Source organism: Bos mutus, chromosome 21, assembly GCF_027580195.1.
Source record: "Bos mutus isolate GX-2022 chromosome 21, NWIPB_WYAK_1.1, whole genome shotgun sequence".
Classification (NCBI taxonomy): domain Eukaryota; kingdom Metazoa; phylum Chordata; class Mammalia; order Artiodactyla; family Bovidae; genus Bos; species Bos mutus.
Genome location: NC_091637.1, coordinates 33,797,784 through 33,818,991, shown reverse-complemented (window position 1 = coordinate 33,818,991; position 21,208 = coordinate 33,797,784). Strand labels below are relative to the sequence as shown.

Here is a 21,208-nt window from a genome sequence, read left to right as displayed (position 1 = left end):
AATCCCACTTTGAGAACCTTCAGGTGCTCCAGACAGGAGCTAGAGGGAGGGCCCTTCTATGATGTGATGAAGGATTTCTCGGCCTCACCTGCATCTGATTCTCAGCAGGACTCGCAGCAGCCCTGCAGTGGTGTGTGGTACCACCCTGCATCAGCCCCTGCTAGAGCTCCGTGGAGGAGAGCACGTTTTATCTATAGGCTAAACTGTTGTGGTGAATTTTCTTCGAATGCAAGACCGCGGAGTGGGGCTCAGCCAGAAGCGCTCCACCTCTGGGCGGAGGAGAAAACCCAGGCCTCAAATAGCAGTACTGGCAGAGCCAGGCCTTGGACTCATCGTCTGTGCCCCGAGCCAGTGGCTTTTTCTAAGGCCCTTCTGTGGCTTGTTAGATCTTAAGGTTCAGAGGGAGACTGACCAGGGCAAGGCTGTGTCTGGAGTGGAGGTGCTTGGTGCTCAGGAGGGCCTCTGGCCATTGCCCCTGATCCCCAGTGTTCATTTGAGATTAAAGACAATTCTGCCCTGAAGGAGATGCCAAGCTGAATCCAGGCCCTGCCCTGAGGGAGGCATAGAGGAGGGGGCATCTCAGGGCTATGATCAGGCAGGCATTGGGCGGGTGGGGAGAGGGTGGTGGTGTAGGGGAGCCAGAGGAGGGGCCTCCCCAGTCAGGGACTAGGAACCAGGGAGGACTTCTAGGAGGAGTAGGTACCCAAGTATTGCTGCAAGTTGTCAGCACCCTCCAGGTGCCCCTTCCCTAATCCTGGAGGGGATGGTGTGTGGGTGGGGGATACAGGCAAAATCCGGGCTCACAGAGAGGCCAGAGAGGGAGCAGTACCTTCTCCCCCATCATTTGTTCCCCTTCCCACCCTGCTAGGCTGGGACCATGGAAAATCCCGGCTCGGGGAAGGCCAAGCTTTGTGCTTGAGATCAGACCCCCAGGCCTGGTGTGGGAGTCCAGGGCGGATTCTCCGAGGCTGACCTCATTCCTCCTGGCCGCACACCCAGGGGTCTGAGGCTGGGCGCTGGCAGCCCGCGCGTGTACGGGTGTGGACATGTCCTCACAATACCAAACACATGTGCGCACCGCCCACGGCCTCCACGTTTGGGCGGTTTCCAAGCGCCTGTCCGGAGCCTGGTTTCTTCCTTGGGTGCCTGTACCCGCTTCCCTCCCACCCTGGAGAGGGGGACCCAAGGGTTCCTGCAATACCATTGTCTCTGAAACATGTAGCTGGACGGAAGGCAAGGAAACAGGGGCCCAGGTCACATACCTGGCCTGACTGTCCCAGCAAATCCAGGCAGAGGCCTGGGGATGGGCTGCCTGCTTCCCAGGCCCTGCTGAGACCCCTGAGCTGTGCCCCTCCCTCTCCCACGGCCAGGCTGTCTCCTCCTAGCCTCCTTGTCCCTGTTCCTGCCTCCCCACAGCCTCAGCTCCTCTGATCTGCTGATATTTGTGCGGACTAAGATGACTCCAGGCCCTGGAAAACCATGCCTCTTCTCCCAGGGCTCCCCCTTACACCCCTGGCCTGTTTCACTGGTTCTGGCCACCCTGTGAAAATAAGGTGGAGCAGCTGCCCTGGGAGGATGGCCAGTTGGAGGGCATCCTCCCAGGGCACCTCTGATGGCTGTGCCAGCCCTGCCTGGCACGGTTCCTCCAGCTCTATCCTCACACAGCCGGTTGGAGCTGTGACTGCCCCCTCCCTGGTTTCTTCCAGTCCGTCCTACATGTGAGGTAGATACACCCTTGCATTGCTGACCACATTACTCTCCTGCTCAGTGAGGTTCTGGGGCTCCCAAGGCCTTCAGGACAAAATCACAAATGCCTTAGCCTATTGCTCCAGAACCTGAGGCACCTCCTCCCGTCCCCTCCTTCTCCATCTCTCAGGCCTCCACAGCCCCCAGGGACGGTCTGGGCCTAGATATTTCTAGGGTCCGCTCCTCTCCATCCAGCCTCCTGCGCCCAACAGTCCAGATGGGACCCCTTAGTCCCTGAGAGCAGCCTAGGCTCCCTGCTGCCTGCCCTTCTCCCCACCAGGACCTGCCTGCCTGACTCAGGTCACGCACCCACCTCCACAAGGCTTGAAGGAGATGCAAGGGCAGACAGAGCAGGCCTCCACCCAGCAAGCATCCAGAGTCAGAGCCCCCCGGCAGGAATGATGATCACAACTCCAACCATTTGCAGAGGAGCACCTGCTGAGCTTAGTGGCCTCGATGTGCAATTTCATTCACCCCACAGCCTCCTAGAGAGGTGGGGATCACAGGCCAGTGGTGCAGATGAGAAAATTGAGACCCGGGAAGGTCTCACAGCTGGATGCGGCAGAGCCAAGACTTCACACTGAGCCTGTCATGTCTTCATGACTCTGAGAGGACCCCGCCCTCAAGCCACCTGTGAGCCAGGCCCCAGTTCTCCCAGCCACGTCCAGGGGGAATAATTCTGCTAGCATATGTTGGACACTTTATATTTATACATCACCTCTCTGTATTCCCATAGCAACCCCACCAGCCAGATGCTGATAATCCATCCCATTTCATAGATAAGGTGGTGGGTTCACTTGCTGATTATCATATGACCTGTTAGTAGTGAAACCAGAATTTGGGTTTGTATGACTCCCCATCCTGGGTTCTTAACCCCCACGCATTATTTTTTTCCTAAATCTTCATGTATGGAGGCTTACCTCTCACATCCATTTGGTCATTTAGCAGATACTTGACTCCTACTGTGTTCTGGGCAGTGAGCACTGGTTGTGACAAAGTGAGATGAAACAGAATGTGCACAGATTTAGAAGCAAAGAACACCTTCCCAGTGTGGTGTTAGCATGAAGCCCTATCATTTCCACTCCAGACTCCAGAATATTTAACAAGCACATGGACAGCTCCTGACACTGTTCTTGGAAATTTACAGTTAGAGTCGTTTAATCCTCCTAACAGGCTTCCCAGGTGGCACTAGTAGTAAAGAATCCACCTGCCAATGCAGGAGACGTAAGAGACGTGGGTTCGATCCCTGGGTCAGGAAGATCCCCTGGTGTAGGAAATGGCAACTCACTCCAGTGTTCTCGCCTGGAGAATTCCATGGACAGAGGAGGCTGGCGGGCTACAGTCCACAGGGTTGCAAAGAGTAGGACACGACTAAGCACACATACCATCCTCATAACAACCTTTGTTGTTACTATTACTCCCATTTTGCAGATGAGGAAACTGAGGCCCTCGGAGGTTAAGCAACTTGCCCATGACTGCTTCAACTGGTGACTGGTGGAGGCAGAATCGCAGCTCAGCACTCCTTCTTCCTTCCCTGAAGTTGTCCCAAGTTGCTCCTTTAGAAAGAAATGGAGTCTCAGGCCTAGGAAGTTGGAGTAAAGGGTCAGACAGCTATGGAGACAGAGGGGCCTGGGTCCTCTCGCTGCTCCCCTGTTTGGCAATCAGAGGTCACTGGTGTCAGAACAAACAAGTTGTGTCGGGGACAGCCTCCTTGCAGGCAGACTTCCTGTCTCCTCTCATATCTGCCAGTTGAGGGCCACATCCTCTCCCCCTGCTCTCAAACTGGACTGTCCCTGCAGGAAGAGACAGCTCCTGTTTTAAATAATTATAATTGCAACTGATATTACTGAACCCTTAATGTGTATCAAGGACTTCCCTGGTGCCTAGGACAATAAAGAATCCTCCTGCAATGCAAGAGACCCAGGTTCGATCCCTGGGTCGGGAAGATCCCCTGGAAGAGGGCATGGCAACCCACTCCAGTATTCTTGCCTGGAGAATCCCATGCACAGAGGAGCCTGGCGGGCTACAGTCCATGGGGTCACAAAAAAGTCAGACACGAATGAAGCGACTGAGCACCCACAGTATGCCCCAGACACTATGCCAAGCATTTTATTTTTGTTTCTTCCTTTAGTCCTCCCGGCAAGCTTGTGAGGTATTATCACCCCCATTTTACAAAGGAGGCAGCTGAGGCTAGAGAAGTTCGTAACTCATCCAGGGTCCCAGAATTCATCAGCAGCCAAGCTCAGATCCAGGCTGACTCCTCTCACCAAACCTCAACCTCCCCTTCTGCTCCTGCCCCTCAAGGAAGGGTATGTCTCCACCTTCATTGTTTCTCTCAGATCTAAACCCCATTAAGACACACAAAGTTGGATTTTTTTGCCTTGAGTTCGCAGGCCCCACAGAGCTTGTTGGGGTGGTGGCCCAGCAGGGCGCTTCAGGCCCTATAAGTGCCAGTCCGCTGCCACACTTGGCTGGGGCAGGGGGGTTGGTGTTCTGGCCTTTGGCCCCCTCTCCTCCTCTCTCCCACTCTAGGTGCCCCCATCTTAATGCCCTCTCACCTCCGAAGGGGCATTTCACCTCCAAAGGGGCACTTCTCCCCAGTAGTCCCAGCCCAAGTCCACGCGACTCCTGTCCAAGCCAAGAACACATGGAAAACTCCCCAGGGCAGTGGCTGGAAAGGCAGGAGAGGAAGGGCGGGGGAGGAGCCGGTGGCCGGCCCCAGCAGCCCACACCTGCTTCCAATTCTGTGCCCGGCATTCCTGCGGAGCAGCAGCCCGCTCGGGAGGGAGGGAGGCCGGAAGGAGAGGCTGCTCCCATCCCTCCCCTTCCCCAACCTAACAGCCTCCTCCCCACAGGCGGCTGGAGCCAGAGGGCCTTGCTGTCTGGGTTCTGGAGTGCAGGGCCAGGCTGCACCTGGGTCCCTCTCCCCCTTACTGATGGGCACCCAGAAACCGGGCATCTCAGCATCACCTGAAAATGGAGCAAGGGCATCAGGACACCAGAGCAGGAAGGTGCCCAGAGGGGGAAGTCGAGGCCTGAGGAGCGTCAGCCACCCGAGTCTCAGGAGACAAGCTGCCCTTCCTCCCTGTCGTGGGCCGATGGGAACCATGGTTTTCCAGCCCCAAAGCTAATCCTTTCTGAAAAGAAAGGGCTTTTGGAGTCAGTCCTAGCCTCTACGTGATAACGAAGGCTGTGCTCCCGTAGGTAGTGCCAGCAGACCCTTTGTGGGATACCGGTGTTTGTCCTCAGGCTCGCTGAGGGCATGCAGGTGCCAGGCCCCGAGCTGGGGTACAGGGAACTCAGGGGCACCCTGAACCCATCCCTGTTCTCGCCGGGGCCTTAGCCCCGGCAGGCAGGATGCCATGGTCCAGGTCCACTTCCTTCTCTTGCCAACTCGCCAGCTCTCAGAAGACTCCGTGCACAGACCTGGGCCACAGCAGGGTGGCGGCAGACAGGTGGTGGAAGAGGGAAGAGGGAGGGGCACCGGGCGGTGGCAGAGGAGGGCTAACAAGGTAGGCCTTGGGACCTCAAGACTGTACCCCGATGAAGAGGGGGGTGTGCGTGTGCCTGCACAGCAAGGAATTCCAGGGCAAGGGCACTATGGGATCAGAGATCAGTGGCAGAAAAGGTCAGTTGTGCTAGGAGCTGCCTCCTGCTCCTTGGGGTTAAGAAATCTGGAAGGCCAGGTTAAGGCCAGACCACAGAAGGCTGGCTGAGGAGAGCAGATACCATCTCATGAGGAAATGCAGCCATTCCACAAATATTCATGGAGTGCCTTTCTCTGTGCTGGTCTAGCGCTGGGTATTCATGAGTTTAAGAAAAGAGACAAAGTCCCTGTCCTTGTAGATCTTGTATCTTCATGGGTGAACATGATAAGTAAATAATAGAAGGTGGTAAGTACTGTGGAGAAAGCAGAGAGAAATCAGGGAGCTCTGAAGTGTTGGGAGAGCTTGCAAAGGCGTCAGGGTGGGCTTCATGAAGGTGACTTTTGAGCAAAGAGTCAAGTGAGCCAAGCAGCTATCTGCCAGTAGAGCATTCCAGACAGAAGAGCCAGCCAGTGCAAAGGCCCTGAGGCAGGAATTCCCTGAGCTTTCAGGTGTGTTCCAGCGTGGTGGGAACAGCACAGCATGGGTGTGGGGGCCTTATAGGAGACAGGTAAGAGAGGTAACGGGGTCCAGACCATGACTCTCCACTCATGGGGGAGCCACTGCTGCTGCTGCTGCTAAGTCGCTTCAGTCGTGTCCGACTCTGTGCGACCCCGTAGACTGCAGCCCACTAGGCTTCTCTGTCCCTGGGATTCTCCAGGCAAGAACACTGGAGTGGGTTGCCATTTCCTTCTTCAATGCATGAAAGTGAAAAGTGAAAGTGAAGTCGCTTAGTTGTGCCCGACTCTTAGCGACCCCATGGACCCTACCAGGCTTCTCCGTCCATGGGATTTTCCAGGCAAGAGTACTGGAGCGGGGTGCCATTGCCTTCTCCGGGGGGAGCCACTACAGTGACATTTAAGCCGGGTCTCTTTCTGCTATGCTGGGAGTGGACTGTGTGGAGGCAGACAGCGGGAGTTTGAGAGGAGGCTGGTACAGAGATCGAAGCTGAGGTATCAGCAGCCGAGCCAGGGGGATAACAACGAGGTGGGGGGCAGTCAGTTTCAGCATATATTTTGGAGATAGAGCCGATGAGCTTTTCCTGATGAATTGGATGTGGGGTGTAAGAGAAAGAGAGGGGTCGGGCATGATAGAAAAGGGCTATGTCCTGTGCAGCTGAAAGGGTGAAGTCACCATAAGCTGAGATGGGCAGTTTTGTAAGAAAGATAAAAAGTTCAGGTCACTGAGAAGGGTCTGAGGGGCAGCAAGGGAACCTAGGAGACCACGGGATCTGCAGAGCCTTCTAGAGGCGGGGGCAGGGCACTAGGCAGGGCCTGCAAGAGGGGAACCGTGGGTGGGTGGGTGGGCATGCTCACACTGGGAAGAGTGTGAGTGATGGAGGGGTGTGAGGAGGCAGCAGGAGGCAGAGGTAGCTCACCTCCCTGGCGGCCTCCTCCAGCTCTGCCCCGGCTATTTCTGGGTGGTTTGCTCAATTGAACAAACACTTACCCTCCTCTGAGTCTGCAGCTGTCACCCAGAGTAGCGAGGCCATCGCTGCCCTTGGACTGCCTCTCCCCGTCTGGTGGGGCAGCAGTCTGTAGGTGATGGGGAGCCACCAAAGGTTCTGGGCTAGGCTCAGTGACCATCCTAGCTCCTTTGCCTGGACTGTATTGCCCTTCACGGTGGGCCACAGTGGATCCTGCAGAACCTTGCCTGCCTTCTGGTCACCCAGGTGTGGCACCGACAGTTTAATGTCCTGATTATTAGATGATCATTTCCTAGGACCCAGAGCTGCCAGCTCCCGCCCCCGAGGCCCTCCCGGCCCATCCTTATTCCAGGCCATGCTCTCTGAGCTTCCTGCTCTCCCCACCGAGGGGCTGCTCTGGAGTCAGGCCACTCAGGCCAAAACATCCCTCTCTCTACATATTTCACAACCCACTGACCGGTTCCTGCCGGACATTGTTTATCCTCCAGCTCGAGGCTCGAGAGATTAGGGCTCTTTGGCATTCCATTTGCCTTCAGCTGCTTCGTGTGAGCAGGAGGCTGGGGAGAAGGATTTCAAAGGAGACGAGGTTTATGGAACTCACAGGAAAGAGGAAGCCAAGAGGAAAACAGGTGAGGTGTAGGCACGCGGAGGGAATGTAACCTCAGACCCTCCGCTCTGGGCGGCCGCCAGGAACCGCTGAGCAGGAGGGAACAGATTCCTTCTAAAGCAGGAAGGATTTAGGTCAGACGGTGGGAGAATTTCCTGGCAGCTAGAGTATCGTCTGCAGAGGTTGTGAGAGGTCCTGGGCTCTTGCCCAAAGCTGGGGAATGGCCTGAATAGCTCCTGAAAAATATTTTAATCTCCAAGTGTTTATGGAGCCATCAAACCTGCTCTCACGGGACGGTTACTCTAATCTCCCCGTCATCCACATGGGGAAACTGAGCCTAAAGAAGGGCCGGGACCTGGAACATGAGGCGCAGGGCGAGATGGCAGATATCGCCTGCTGGACTCTCTCCCACCAGAAGGCCCCAGCTGTGTCCTGCCAGGGAGCAGGAAGACAGTCCTCAGCCTTCCACAGGCTGGTGTGGGGGCCAGCCGGCAGCTCCAGGCCCAGCCCAGGTGAGGCGAGAGGACATCAGACCCCCAAGAGGCAGTGTGCAGGGGCCCTGGGTCCCACTGAGAGGAAGCCCCAGAGGCAGAGCAGGAATGCTGAGTGCTGGCGCTTGGCCCCCACTCCGTGTCCTCCCAGCCCTGGAGGGTTTAATGGGGCCCCCGAGGCTGAGGGACTTCCTCCAGACCAGAGGCTGCCTGCAGAGTGGCCTTGGGACTGGTTCACTCACAGCCAGCCCCTCCCCAGCCGAGCAGCCTAGCTTCAGTCATCCCCAGGGCCCTTGCCCTCTGACTCAGTGTCCTCCCAACCCTAGTCCAAAGTGTGCAGCCTGACCCCGTGTGGCCAGCACACTGTCTCTGGGGAAGAGTGTTCACCGGGGGTCAGCCCCAGGCTCCCAGCCCTCAGTCCGTGTTAATGGAAGCAGTGAGGCATAGACAGGGGCCAGACCTACCCAGGGCCTCACAAAAGGCCTGTGACAGAAGGGTAAGAAGCCAGGCTCCTGCCTACCTCCTGGGCAAGGACAGCAGGCCGCTGAAGGTGACCAGGCCTCCCTGGGTAGCCTGAGCACGCCCATCGCCCAGCCTTTGAGGGGGTAACCCCATCCCCAGGAGACTGGCTAGATCGGGCATGGAGGGTATAAACTGTGGAATCGTACTCACAATGACAAGCAATGAACTTGACATATCTTAAAAGTTAATATTGACCGGAAGTCAAGAAATGGAATGAGACCCATAAGACAATATCATTCATATACCTCACGGATACATAGCCACTTCCAATTTTATACAGAGACACAGATGTTCAAAGACATGTCTAAGGGTCAGGGTAAGGATGAAAAGTTAAAAAAACGTAATTATGAGAATGGCCTTGCACAAACCAGTGATAATGGTTGCTCTGAAATGATAATTCATTTCTCTGCATTTATAAAAGTTCTCTGCGTTTATAAAAACAAGTGTCTCCAGAAAAACTTCCCACTACACTACTTTATAATGTCTCCAGTGTGAGGTCCACAAGCTGGCTGACTACATACATTCTGCATAAGACATCCCAGCCCCGGCCCCCCCACCAAATTACATCCCATGACTGATGGTTCTCCCTGCCTTCTGATGACCTGATGACCAGGATCTTCCTTTTAAAATGCACATTTCTTGGGATGGTAGGGAAGAGAGGTGAGCACAGGTCTTGTTGGAACTGAACTTTAACCAACATTGGCCACTCTGTCTGGAGGGCCTGGATGTACCTCCACAAGCCAGAGGTAACAAACCGGCACCCCTACCCCTACATCCACAAGTGCCCACTCAAGCTTTCCCTCAGCCCCCTTCCAACACCACACAGCCCACCCACACACCCAGGCCCCTGTGGAGAGGCTGAAGCCCAAGCCTGCAGGCCTGGCTGCTGATGGAATGCCTCCTGGGAGAGCAGCAGAGAAGGAGGCATTGTTCTCCCTGGGAAAACATACCAGCTGAGGGAGGGGGCCTGCTGTTCCCAGAGACCTCAGTGGGGGATTTTAAGGGGGGTTGAGGGGACCCAGCCTAGACTCTGTCATTTCCAGTAGCTTACCCCATGGCAGTGAAGGTGGGGAGTCACAGGACCCCCGCGCTGGTCAGAGATGCAGAACAAAGAACATAAAATAATGATCAGGGTGATTCCATTTAAGTTCTAGAAAAGGCGTAACCAATCTAAAGTGCTTAAAAAGCAGATCAGTGGTTACCTGGGGAGGAGGGAGGGAGGATTTACCGAGAAGGGCCGGGGAGGAGCTTTGAGGAATGATGGGAACAGACCACAGCAGGACTGTGGTGGCTCTAACACCCTGTGTCCATTTGTCAAAGCTTATCAAACTGTATGCCTAAAATCTGTGCATTTGACTGTGTAAATTGTAACTTTAAAAAAATCGTCTTTATACAAGAAGAAATAACACGTAAGGTCCTAGAAGGAGAGGTTGGGACCTGGAAGCTCTTCCTGGGGCTTCCTTGACTTGCTGTGTGACTGTGGGCAAATTCATTGCCGTCTCTGAGCCTGCTTCCCTTCAGCACCACTGTGTGCCGTGGTTTCCTAAGGAAGACAGGCTGAGGAGCACGCTTGTGGATGAGTGGAACAGTAAAGTGTGAAGCCACAGATCAGTAAAGAAGCTTGCCTGACAGAGACTGAGAGCGTAACAGTCAGCCCTGAAGCATGCTGAGGGGGCGAGTGGGGCGTGAGCCCTGCCCTCAGGGAGTACAGACTGGAGGGGAGCAGACACAGGTGACTATGATGAAATCTAGTAGTGAGGCAGAAGTGTGAGCAGCTTGGAATGTCACTGCCAATCAGAGAAGCCTTCCTGGAGCAGGAGGCACCTGCCTGAACCTGAGGTTCCTCAACAGTAAGAGGAAAAGGGTCATCTTTGGCTCAGCCTAGGACCAGGAGCAAGCTTCAGTGTGTGGCCAGGATCAGAATCCAGTATGTGATCAGAGTCAAGGCGCAGTCAGAGGCCGGGAGTGCACCCGCCCCGAGTACCCGCAGCCTCTTAGCTGGCTCTTTCAGCTTCTCTGGACTGAGAGGAAGGGTCGGGCCAGAAAGCTTTGTAGAGTCATCTGTACAGTGTTTATTGAAACCGAGCCTGGAGTGGGGGTGGCAGACTGCCTCGTGCCAAATGTGGGTCTCATGCAGCTTCAGGCCCAGCTGACCCACCACCACATGTTGCTGAGGGAAAGGCTCTTTGATAATGGGAAGGGAGCCATTCCTGGCCATTCACCCCCTTCTCCCCCACCCACAAGCTTCTATGGACCAGAGAGTGAGAAACAGCTTGATTCGGAGGTGGCCCTTGCTTTCAGGGCCTGACGCTCCCTGGGGAAATGACTGCAAGCATTCCTAGGGGCTTGAGTAATGGGGCCGAGGCTGGCCAAGACAGCCCCCATCAGCCAGGAGCCACCTCATCCTCACCCACCCTTGTGCTCCGTGCTTCCTCTTCATTCCTAGCAGGTGAGATCACACTGGCTGCTCCCGCCTGAGGCCTGGGCCCCAGGCAGGCAGGGGTGAGGTCTGGGAGCCCCAGAGATGAATTTGTGAGGGGTGACAGGCAGGCAGAAACCTCTGGGAAAAGCTCAGAAGCCAGCGTCCCCCTCTTCTGACTCGTCTTCTGGACCTGCAAGCTGACAAGAGGATTTTGGCAGCAAGAAGAAGGGGCTAGAAGCCTGTCCGTATGACTCAAGCCCCCTCACTGTGCCTGCCCCCCAAAAAAACAGAGGGCTTGAAAGAAGCTAAGAAGAGCTTACAGCTTCATTTTATCATTTATCTGCCAGAAGCCCGGCAGCATGAGAGAGGAGGGGACATGGAGACCCAAGCCCATTCCCCTTTAAGCTGGTGGCTGAGCTGGGATGGAACCCAGGGCTCTGGAGGCCCCCCAGCCACCTCCAACCCTACCCCTTCCACATACCCAACATCAAGATCTTTCCTTCTTTATTCCGGGTGGCTAGGGTCTGGACACCTGAGTTCAGCTTCTGCTTAGTCCTAATAACTCACTGGGATGAAGTTATGTACGGGGTGGGGAGCAGAGTGGACAGACCCTTGGCTGCAGCCTGACCGGAGGAACAAGTGATCCAGGGACTGGACCAGGCTCCAGACTTCCCCTGGGCACTGGGCCCCAGGCCCTCCTCAGACTGGAGGCCAGAGGCTGCAGACGGGAAGGTGTGGTCCACTCTGGGGGCCAATGACAGGATGAAAGGAATCCTGAGCGAGGCGGGCTGGGCGCCCAAGCCGAGAATCCTGCCCTGTCAGCAGCCTGCTCCGGGGACGTGTTTTCTTGTGAGCCCCTCCCTTCCTGGCCACCCTCACTTTCGCCAACCGCCATTCACCTGGCTCTGCCCAGGAGCCTCTGGTACCCGCTGAGGGCTGGAAGCCTAGGGTTCGCTCTTGGCGGTTCACGAAGAATGCCAGCTGCAGGGGAGAGATGAGCAGAGAGTGTCTGGGGGCTGGTGCCCTGGGAAATAAGGATACCAACGGGAGTGTCTGCGTCAGGAAATTGCTTGGTTCACTCGATCCTGCCCACAGGCCCTTGTTCATGCTATGCCCCCTGCCGAGAGCACTCTTTTGTCTTCTCCGGTTCTCCAAATCCCCCCCCCCAAGTCTCCCAGGAGGCTCAGTGATCCCCACAGCATGGAGTTCCAGAGGTTAGCCCCTACTCCCTGACGTCCCTGACCCCACACCCGAGCCTAGAGAGAATGATTCATGTCACACACCTCGCTTACACACATACTGGGAGGCTTCCAAGAGGAGGTGACAGCCAGTGTAGAGAACTGAGAACGACCAAGGACATTTGGGGTTGGGGAGGTCTCTGAGCTGTAAATTTAACCCTGGTCCTCCTCAATGCTAAGCTATTGCTCCCTCCTCTCTCTCCTTCCCACTCCTCACTCCAGGTCTCCCTGACTTGGTCCCAGACCCCAACTACGTGCAAGCGTCCACTTACGTCCAGAGAGCCCACCTGTACTCCCTGCGCTGTGCTGCGGAGGAGAAGTGCCTGGCCAGGTAAGGAGATGACGTGTGGACAGTCACTGGGAGTCACCCAGAACCTGCCTGCAGGCTGCACCACCCTGGCCTTCTCATTGGTGAGCCTTGTCTGCCCCCAGGGTTTCAGGTGGGGAAGGGAATGGGGAGATCCAGCTTTTATGTATACATCACCCTGCAAGGAACTTAATGATGTTTCATCTTCACGCCGGCTAGTGATAAAGAACCTGCCTGCCAATGCAAGAGACCTAAGAGATAAGGGTTCTATCCCTGGGTGGGGAAGATCCCCTGGAGAAGGAAATGGCAACTCACTCCAGTATTCTTGCCTGGAGAATCCCTTGGACAGAGGAGCCTGATGGGCTACAGTCCATGGGGTTGCAGAGTCAGACACGACTGAGCAATTTAGCACGCCACTTCACATCAGTAACTGAGGAGCAGTGAGAAGAACTGAAACCCTCAGATCTGAACTGCATCATGAGAAGGTTCCAGGAAAGTCTTCTAGCTGCCGTCAGGACAGAGGGCAGGATTGTGGAGCCATCTCCACAGAGGACAGGTGGAGGCTGGCCAGAAGGGGCCAAGGGCACAGGCGGCAGTGAGGCCTCCATCGCGTGTTGCCCCCGAGAGCGGGGAAGGCCATCAGCACTGGAGCCCAGGAGGCCAGCACAGAGACTCTCCATTACACCTGGGTGATTCTGCCTCTCGCAGAGCTTGCTTCTCAGTTTGACGGCGAATGTTCTGGTCAAATATGTATGCGTTGAGGACATCTCCCCGCGCCAAAACAACTAGTTAAAGATTACATTGACTTACTTCTTTTGTTTACATCCCTCTATGTTGAAAGCACCTTTAATTATTTGCTTTCTTAAAGCAGTTGAACTCTTGTTTCACTTTCGAGTATCTGGGAAGCGCTTGGGGATCTCACTGATCAGCATTTTCTCACTGATGGAAAATGTGAGAAATTTTCATTCTCTGCCTCTCATTCACTGCCATTCAGAGTAGCTGACCGCAGACCGTTATCTGTCTGTAACGAGGGTGCTTGCTTGCAGTGAATGTCACTCAATTCACCACTTCCTTCATCGAGAAAGTCTTGCTTCAAAAAAAGAAGTATCAGCTGAACTAGTGTGATCAGTGATGTAGCTGATTTACATGTTGGTGGAAGTTCCTTATCTCCTTACAGACTGGCCACAGACAGTGTGAGAGCTGGCAGAGGTCCAGGGACCACATGTGAGTCCCCTCAGCGGGCCTGCCCACTCAGGTTTTGTACCTGGGAACAGAGCATCATAGTACTGCTCTTACTACAGTGGCTTCAGAGAACAGGAGTTCAGTCTCCATGGCTGTCCGTTGAGGCTGAGTTTTGAAGAGTCTTGAGTCAAAACCAAACTATTACTCCATCTTCATGGAACATCCCGTGTGCTCACACCTGGGCCCCCAGGGGGGCTGGGGAGGAGGCGACCAGGGCTCCGTCCAAGGGCTCTTTTGATCTAGCTGGAGAACCTTGGTAGCCGCTCACCCAGATCCAAGCGACAGGGAGTGGAGGAGAGCTGGAAGGGGTGGTTGGCAGGCTGGAGCTGCGCGAGGCCAGAGGAGGGGGCGGTTGGCAGGGGCTGAGGCATCCGCGGAGGCTGGGTGTGGGATACAGACCTAGAAAATGCAGCAGGACCAGCGCCCTGGAGCGGCAGGGCCTGCAGAGATGGCCGAAATCGCGGCCGCAGACCAGTGCCAGCCCACAGACGGCAGGCGGGCCTCAGACGAGGGAAGGGACTTGCGCCAAGCCTCACTGCGGGCTTGTGGCCAAGCTGGGCCTAGAACCCAGACCCTAATGGGTTCCCACGGTGTGCCGAGCCCAACAGAAGGGCAGGATTTAGCTGAACAGAGGGAAGGAGGATGTTCTGTTCCAGCGCAGACAGAGACAAATTCCAAGCCTCCCTCAGACAAGGCCAAGGGACTTACGTCCTGGCAGACAGAAGCCTGCAGCGCCTGGTGTCCAGACATCTTCTCACAGAGAGCTAATCCCCATGACTGGCCATCTCCTGCCTCTGGCCTCAGGGCCCAACCCTTAATGATTGCTAGGGAAGTGCCTCTGAGGCTGGCCAAGACAGCTGTCCGCAGTCAGCTGAAGGGGGGACGCCTGCAGTCAGCCCTTTTTCCTACCTACGGGGGGTGTGGACATGTCCCCTCACTGCCGCCCCCCCAGCTTTCTCTCTTTTCCCTTCCCTCCTCACAAGGCCCATCTCAGTTGGCAACCGGGGGACAGCAAGTGAATTGTGAGCAGGCAGTTTGCAACCAGTGCTCCCTCAAACAGGTCAAGTAGCTGGCCCTGAAGCCACACAATCAGGGAGAGGTGGCCTACTCACACAGGCCCAGATCGGGGTGTGTGTGGTATCAGGGTGTGTTGGAGGCAGTGCTGTTAGATCTCCCAGGCAGTTAAGATCCCCGTAAGTGGGGCAATCCCAGCAGACTTCTTGGAGGAGGGGACCTGAGTTGGGGCTAAGAGGCTGGTTGGGTTCTGGGTCAAGTGAACAGAACAGGCAAAAGTACAGTGAACGAGTTAAGTCTGTTTGGGAAACAGTATTTGAAGCTAGAACCCAGGGTGTAGGGGGAAGGGAGAAGTCAGAATCTTTTGGACAAGGCTGTTTTTAAAAAAGCCCTCTAAAGATTTTGATGTGCCCCCACGCTCAGTTGTGTCTTACTCTTTGCGCCCCATAGACTGTAGCCCACCAGGCTCCTCTGTCCATGGGATTCTCCAGGCAAGAATACTGGAGTGGGTAGCCATTCCCTTCTCCAGGGCATCTTCCCAACCCAGGGATCAAACCCAGGTCTCCGGCATTACAGGCAGATTCTTTACCATCTGAGCCACCACGCTCAGGGACTGTCCCCAACTGAGAGTCATAAGCAGGCATCAGAGATCCTCAGAGGGTCATTATCAGGCCCTGCTTTAGAGCGTCCCCACCAGCAGCTTCCAGCCACATGGCAGAGGGGAGGGGGTGGCCAGCAGAGAGGAGCGGAGGCCTGAGCCTTGGCTGCAACGCAGGGGTCAGCTATGAGAACCTTCAGGGACAAGACGGCCCGTGCGGGGTGTCTCTGGCTGGTACCTAAGCCCCGTCTCCCACCTGTCCCCACAGCACAGCCTACGCCCCTGAGGCCACCGACTACGACGTGCGCGTGCTGCTGCGTTTCCCCCAGCGTGTGAAGAACCAGGGCACAGCGGACTTCCTCCCGAACCGGCCACGGCATACCTGGGAGTGGCACAGCTGCCACCAGTGAGCAGCCGCCCCGCTTCTGGGCCCGGACCCTGCGCCCCACGAGCACTCTGGCAGGGGCGGTGCTGGGGGGGATGGGGGGCCCATGAGGTGTTTTCTGCCAAGAATCCATCACTGGGACAAGGACTTTTCAGCGGAGCCTTAGCAAAAGCTGGGCTGGAAGATGGGACATAGAAGGATCGGCCTGGATAGGAAATGGAAGTGTCTAGAATGCAGGGCATCGCCCAAGGGAGGAACCCAGGGAGGAGTGAGGGGTCCTGAGGAGGTGCCCTCCTGGGGTGCCTGGCTCGGTGGGGACACCAGAGATGCTGCCTGTGGGACACAGGGGCCCAGGCTGGTCAGGAGGCAGGGTCACCCGGGCCGTCTCGGGAGGGGAGCGGGCTGGGCAGGGCCGACTAGGCCCTCCTCTCCCGCTCCTCTCCCACCCCAGGCACTACCACAGCATGGATGAGTTCAGCCACTACGACCTGCTGGACGCAGCCACGGGCAAGAAGGTGGCCGAGGGCCACAAGGCCAGCTTCTGCCTGGAGGACAGCACCTGCGACTTCGGCAACCTCAAGCGCTACGCCTGCACCTCGCACACCCAGGTCAGGTCAGGTCGGGCTGCAGAGGCGGGGCCGGGCTCCGGGGGCGGGGCAGAGCTGCCTGGAGACGGGAGGCTGGGTCACCCTGAAGACAGGCTGGTGCCGAGGCTCCTGGCCACTCGGCTCCTCCAGAGTGCGGGTCTTCTCGCCAGTCCTGAGGCCACCACAGGGCTCCTCGGGGCCTACCCTGCACCTCCATTTCCAGGGGTGTCCACTCATGGAAGGAAAAGGAACATTCCAAGGAGTCCGGATGGCTTAATGTTCCATTTGCCTAGCTGGGCCCCCAAATCCATCTTTCTATCCAGAGAGTGTCCATCTATCCTGCCTATCTCTCTCTGTCCATTCATCCATGCATCTCTCCCAGGCATCCCCCCACCTTCATTTCACCCCTCCTTCTGGCTATTACATCTCTCATTGCTCCGGTCCATCTGCCCAGTGAGCCTAGTACAAGGCAGAGCCATGCTGAGCAGCTACTCAGGGCAGGGAGGGCAGGGTCAGGACAAAGCACAGAGGAAGGAGGCCCCAGGCTGCTGAAGTGGGCATGGGGTGGCTCTCTGAGGAGTGCACAGCACCCCAACCTCTGCTCCTGTCCCCTCTCCTAGGGCCTGAGCCCAGGCTGCTATGACACATACAACGCAGACATCGATTGCCAGTGGATTGACATCACCGACGTACAGCCCGGGAACTACATCCTCAAGGTAGGGCCCCCTGGAGGCACTCCTCCAGCCTGATGTCTTCACCCCTGACATAAGCTGCACATTCTGGTGTACACCCTCTGGGTGTTAGATCTCACAAGCAGTCACGAGCACTCTAAATGGGGCAATCACGGTAGACTTCCTGCAGGAGGGGACCTGAGTTGGGTCTAGGAGGCTGGGTGGATTCTGGGTCAAGTGAACAGAATGAAAGAGTTAAGTCTGTGTGGGAAGCAGTATTTGAAGCTGGAACCCAGGGTGTAGGGGAAAGTGGAGGGCAGTATCTCCAGACTAAGGCTCCTCCTTCACACTCCTGTTGCTCTGCAACCAATGATGTCCCCTGAGGTCTGCACTTCGCATCTGAAGGTCTTAGTCTCAGGCAGACACAGCCTCTTCCCATAAAAAACGCCCAGGAAACTTCAGCCCAGGTGTGGTAATGCCGGAGGAGGGGGTGACTCTCCTGCCTAAGTGACAGAGGACTTGGAGAGCCTTCTGGGAGAGGACACTGCCTTTCCCTGAGACACAGACAGGACCCCCTGCAAAGCCAAGGGCTTTATCCCCTCTGGCCTGAACCCCTCCTCCACGTCCGATCATCCCAATGCCCCTTGGTTGGGGGCACAAGTAGAAAAGCACGTCAGGGACACAGAACCCAGCATGGTGCCTCCATGCAGGCTGGGCAGGGGCCAGGTCATCACAGCCTCACCTGGGGAAGCCAAATCTTAGCCTCTTTCTTGCAGGTGCAAAGCCAGGGTGGGGCTCACTCTACTGGGCTCCTTGGGCTCTTCTCCACTCTGGAGTAAAATAAGAGCAGAGAAGGTGGGCCTGGAAAGCAGCTTTAACCTGCACAGAGATGGGCTGCTAGGCGGCTGCCTTCAGAACCCAGCAACCCAGAAGCTGTTGGTTGCAGCCCTGTCCCGAGCACCTCTCACTGGGCTTGGTGAGGCCTCTTCTCAGCCTCACCCAGGGGCCAGCATTGTTCAGGGTATCTTTTTTCTTCCCTCATTCATCCACTCAACAGACTCACACAAAAGCTCTTCTGAGTTCTAGGTTCCAACGATTCGTGACATGTAATGCCCAGTTCCTGCCTCTAAGAAATGTAACTTAAAGACAACATCACTGCATCTCTTCTTAAATGCTCTGCAGATAAGGCTGGGTGTGGCCTAACTCAATGAAGCCCTCCCCTGTCAGTCCACATTTTAAAGACTTCCTCGTGTCCCAGCAGCTCCTCTTCAGCCAGGTTATGCTTGGCTCATCATCTCAGTTGAGTGTCAGGTGCCTTGGGCTCCAGGCCAGGAGATGCCACCTGGCATCAGATAGGCCATCAGTGGATCATCTAGATGGGCACACGTGGTGAAAGGGTGCGGGCTTCGTAGTCAGGGAGACCAGGCCTGGGATCCCTGCCCAGCCCCTCACTCGCTGCTGGGTTCCCTGGGCGGTGGCTCTGGATGCCCTGTGCCGGGCCCCCTGTCCTGAGCTCTGACTGAGGAAGCCTCCTGTCTTCCAAGAAGGGTGATCTGATGGTGCTTTCTTTGACTGTGAGCTGTCTCTCCCTTCTCTGTCTGTGTCTCAGCCTCTTCTCCCGTCTCTGCATCGGTGCGTCTCTTGGTCTGGCGTGGTCTGTCTCCGTTTCCCTGTCTCCCTCTCTTCTGTCTCCTCTGTGTCTGCCTGTCTGCCTCTCCACCTTCCTTGGCGACCAGGTGAAGCACAGCCCCCTGATCAGACCCCTTTCCATCTGTTCCCTCCCTTCTTCAGGTGCATGTGAACCCAAAGTACATCGTTTTGGAGTCTGACTTCACCAACAATGTCGTGAGATGCAACATCCATTATACAGGTCGCTACGTTTCTACAACAAACTGCAAAATTGTCCAGTAAGTGTTCGCCCACCCCACTCGAGGAGCAGGCAGGGCCACCTGAAACACGGAGGATACCTGCCCTGTGGGTCACCTTGATGGCCACACACGGCTGCAGCTGGACCAGCCCACAAGCTGGGCAGGAGGAGGCTCATCTGTGCCCACCCCAAGCCCAGTGCTCAGGATGGGGGTGGCGCTCAGGCTGCAGGCGCTGATCTGGGGCGTGGCCCCCCATCTCTCAACTGGAGACTAGCAGGGGGCGTCGAGGAGGTGCAGGGCTCTGCAGGCCTTGCTCTGTGACTCCCTCACTCTGACCTCAGGCAGCTCACCTCACCTCTCTGATCTTTTCTCTTCAGCACTTCCCACGCAGGCTTGTGAGGCGGATTGAAAGGCCTGACAGATGTCTCTGCGTATTCCAGAACCCTTACACTGGTGCTCAGTGAATGGCAGCTGTGTGAGCCTTAGGGTCCCTGTAAGGTGGATTGAATGAAGCAGTCCCAGATTAGAAGGGATTCTGGCTAGAGTCACTTCCAATCGGTCATCAGCCCCTGGGCCCCCTGGTGGAGGGAGCTGATGAACTCTGCACCCGGGCCTTTGGCACATGACTCCTCAGCTGCCCGGGCTGGCTGTCCTCAGCCTCTCTCCTGATTCCTCACGTGAAGTACTTTGCAGAGGGACTGCCTGCTTACAAACTCAATAAGAAATGCAGTTGCCTTCTGTGTGAATTTTAAATGCTTGATCAGGTCAAAGCAATTCCCTTCCATTTAAAAACTAAAGAAAAAAAGAGTAGTCTTCTAGAGCTGTAGTCCATCACCTAGGGGACAGCTGGCAGGGATTCTGAGGCCCAGAGAAGCACTTTTCCCCAAACATGCCTGCTTATTAAATGGTTCACAGATATGAGAGGCTTAGCCTGTCACCAGCGTCAGGGCTTAGCGTGTGACCAGGATTGGGGCTCAGTGTGTGACCAGGATTAAGGCTCAGCATGTGACCAGGGTCAGGGCTTGGTATGTGGTGCTCCGTGTGTGTTTACAGATAGCCGCTTCACCCTTGGCTGCTACCACTAAGCTAACTGTTCACAGCCCCCCACCGCACTGTGAGAAAAGTAGCCTCTGGTTCAATTCAGAGATTCTGTTCCTCATTAGTGGGATTAGATCAGAATTATCCAGGTCACAGAGTGACCTGGGAACGACTGACTCCTGCTCCATCCCTAGCCCTTTGGCAGGCCTGGATTTCCAGCACCTTCTTGCTCCTCAGGGCTTGTCTCTTTCAGCCATTAAAATTCCAGGGGTCACCTAAACAGTAGAGGTTTTCTGGGAAGCAGTTGAGGGAAGGAGTAGCAGGGGCGGGCGGGAGAGAGGCAGGAGCCATACAAGAGGAAAGAGGGCTGAGGGGGGAGCAAGGGAGGCAGGGAGCCCACACGCCCTCTTGTCGCTCCTGCTGCTGGGGAGGGAGCATCCAAACAGCCCCCTGTTTTCGGGAGGCACCCTGAGCTGGGCCCCTCAGCAGGGTGGACAGAGCAGCTGCCCACACCCTCTCCAGCTCCCCCGGGGCCCTGCGGGCACCGGGAATGCCGAGGCCCTTCCTTCCGAGCCCTTTACATAAGTGCTTGGAGAGGCTCAGGTCTCATTAGCGCGTCTCCGCAACCCTGACCGCAGGCAGGCGGCTGGGCCAGCGCACAGGAAGCTGGACGGAGCCTTCCCAGAAAGGCCACGGGACTGACGCCTGTGGGTTTCAATCATGTTTCTGAAGAGGAAAAAGGAGGCCTTTTTTTCTCCCCCCCAAAAGTACTGAGTTAGAAGAAGTAAGAAAGTATTTCCAGACAGTAGCTAATGGCCTAGAAAACAGTCTGGAGCTCAGGGCATGGGGCAGTGTGCTGCCATGACCATGCCCTGGGTGGGAGCCCATGAAACCCCTCTTCTTAGAGCTGGGGGTGCAAGGCCCCTTTCCCTGAGCCCCGATGACTGAGGGGAGTGGAGGGGAAGCGCTCAGCTGGGGAGGTGGTGGGGGCCTGGCTGACAGTCGAATGAGGTCTCCCTGCCCCTCAGCCTGCCACTGACCTGCTCTCTTTCTTTCCTTAGATCCTGATCCTGGGGAGGTGTATACAGCCGGCCCACCTCCCCACCTTCCAAAGCAGGCCCTGCTCCCCAGGCAGCCTCCCACCAGGACGAGCCCGGCCGGAGGGGCCCAGCCCCCACTCACAGGCAGGGGCAGCTGGACGCGCGGGAGCATCCTTCCCTGCCCGCCTCAGGGAGCGAACGGGGGCCGAAACCACAGGGACTCCGGATGCCAGGCCCCACTGTGTACTTAACTCTCCCCTACCACGTTATTTTGTTGGTTGTTGGTTTTTATTTTTTATATTTTGGCCATACCACAGAGTAAGATTGCCCAGGCCTGGGCTGAATAAAACAAGGTTTTTCTA

The 21,208-nt window shown here is 56.2% G+C and overlaps 1 protein-coding gene and 1 long non-coding RNA gene across 2 annotated transcripts in view; one reads left to right on the top strand and one right to left on the bottom strand.

Annotated features, from left to right (window-relative positions):
* The window catches only part of LOC138984420 (uncharacterized), a 27,545-nt gene extending 23,892 nt beyond the window's left edge, over positions 1–3,653 (bottom strand). The window contains exon 1 of the long non-coding RNA XR_011461691.1: positions 3,132–3,653. This is a non-coding gene — a long non-coding RNA (uncharacterized lncRNA). The remainder of the gene's footprint in view (positions 1–3,131) is intronic.
* Positions 1–21,208, top strand: part of LOXL1 (lysyl oxidase like 1) — a 24,486-nt gene extending 3,278 nt beyond the window's left edge. Inside the window, exons 2-7 of the mRNA XM_070358656.1 lie at positions 12,319–12,427; positions 15,526–15,663; positions 16,094–16,250; positions 16,850–16,945; positions 18,692–18,807; positions 20,868–21,208. Coding sequence (XP_070214757.1) covers positions 12,319–12,427; positions 15,526–15,663; positions 16,094–16,250; positions 16,850–16,945; positions 18,692–18,807; positions 20,868–20,874 — 623 coding nt within the window. The 3' untranslated portion in view covers positions 20,875–21,208. The remainder of the gene's footprint in view (positions 1–12,318; positions 12,428–15,525; positions 15,664–16,093; positions 16,251–16,849; positions 16,946–18,691; positions 18,808–20,867) is intronic.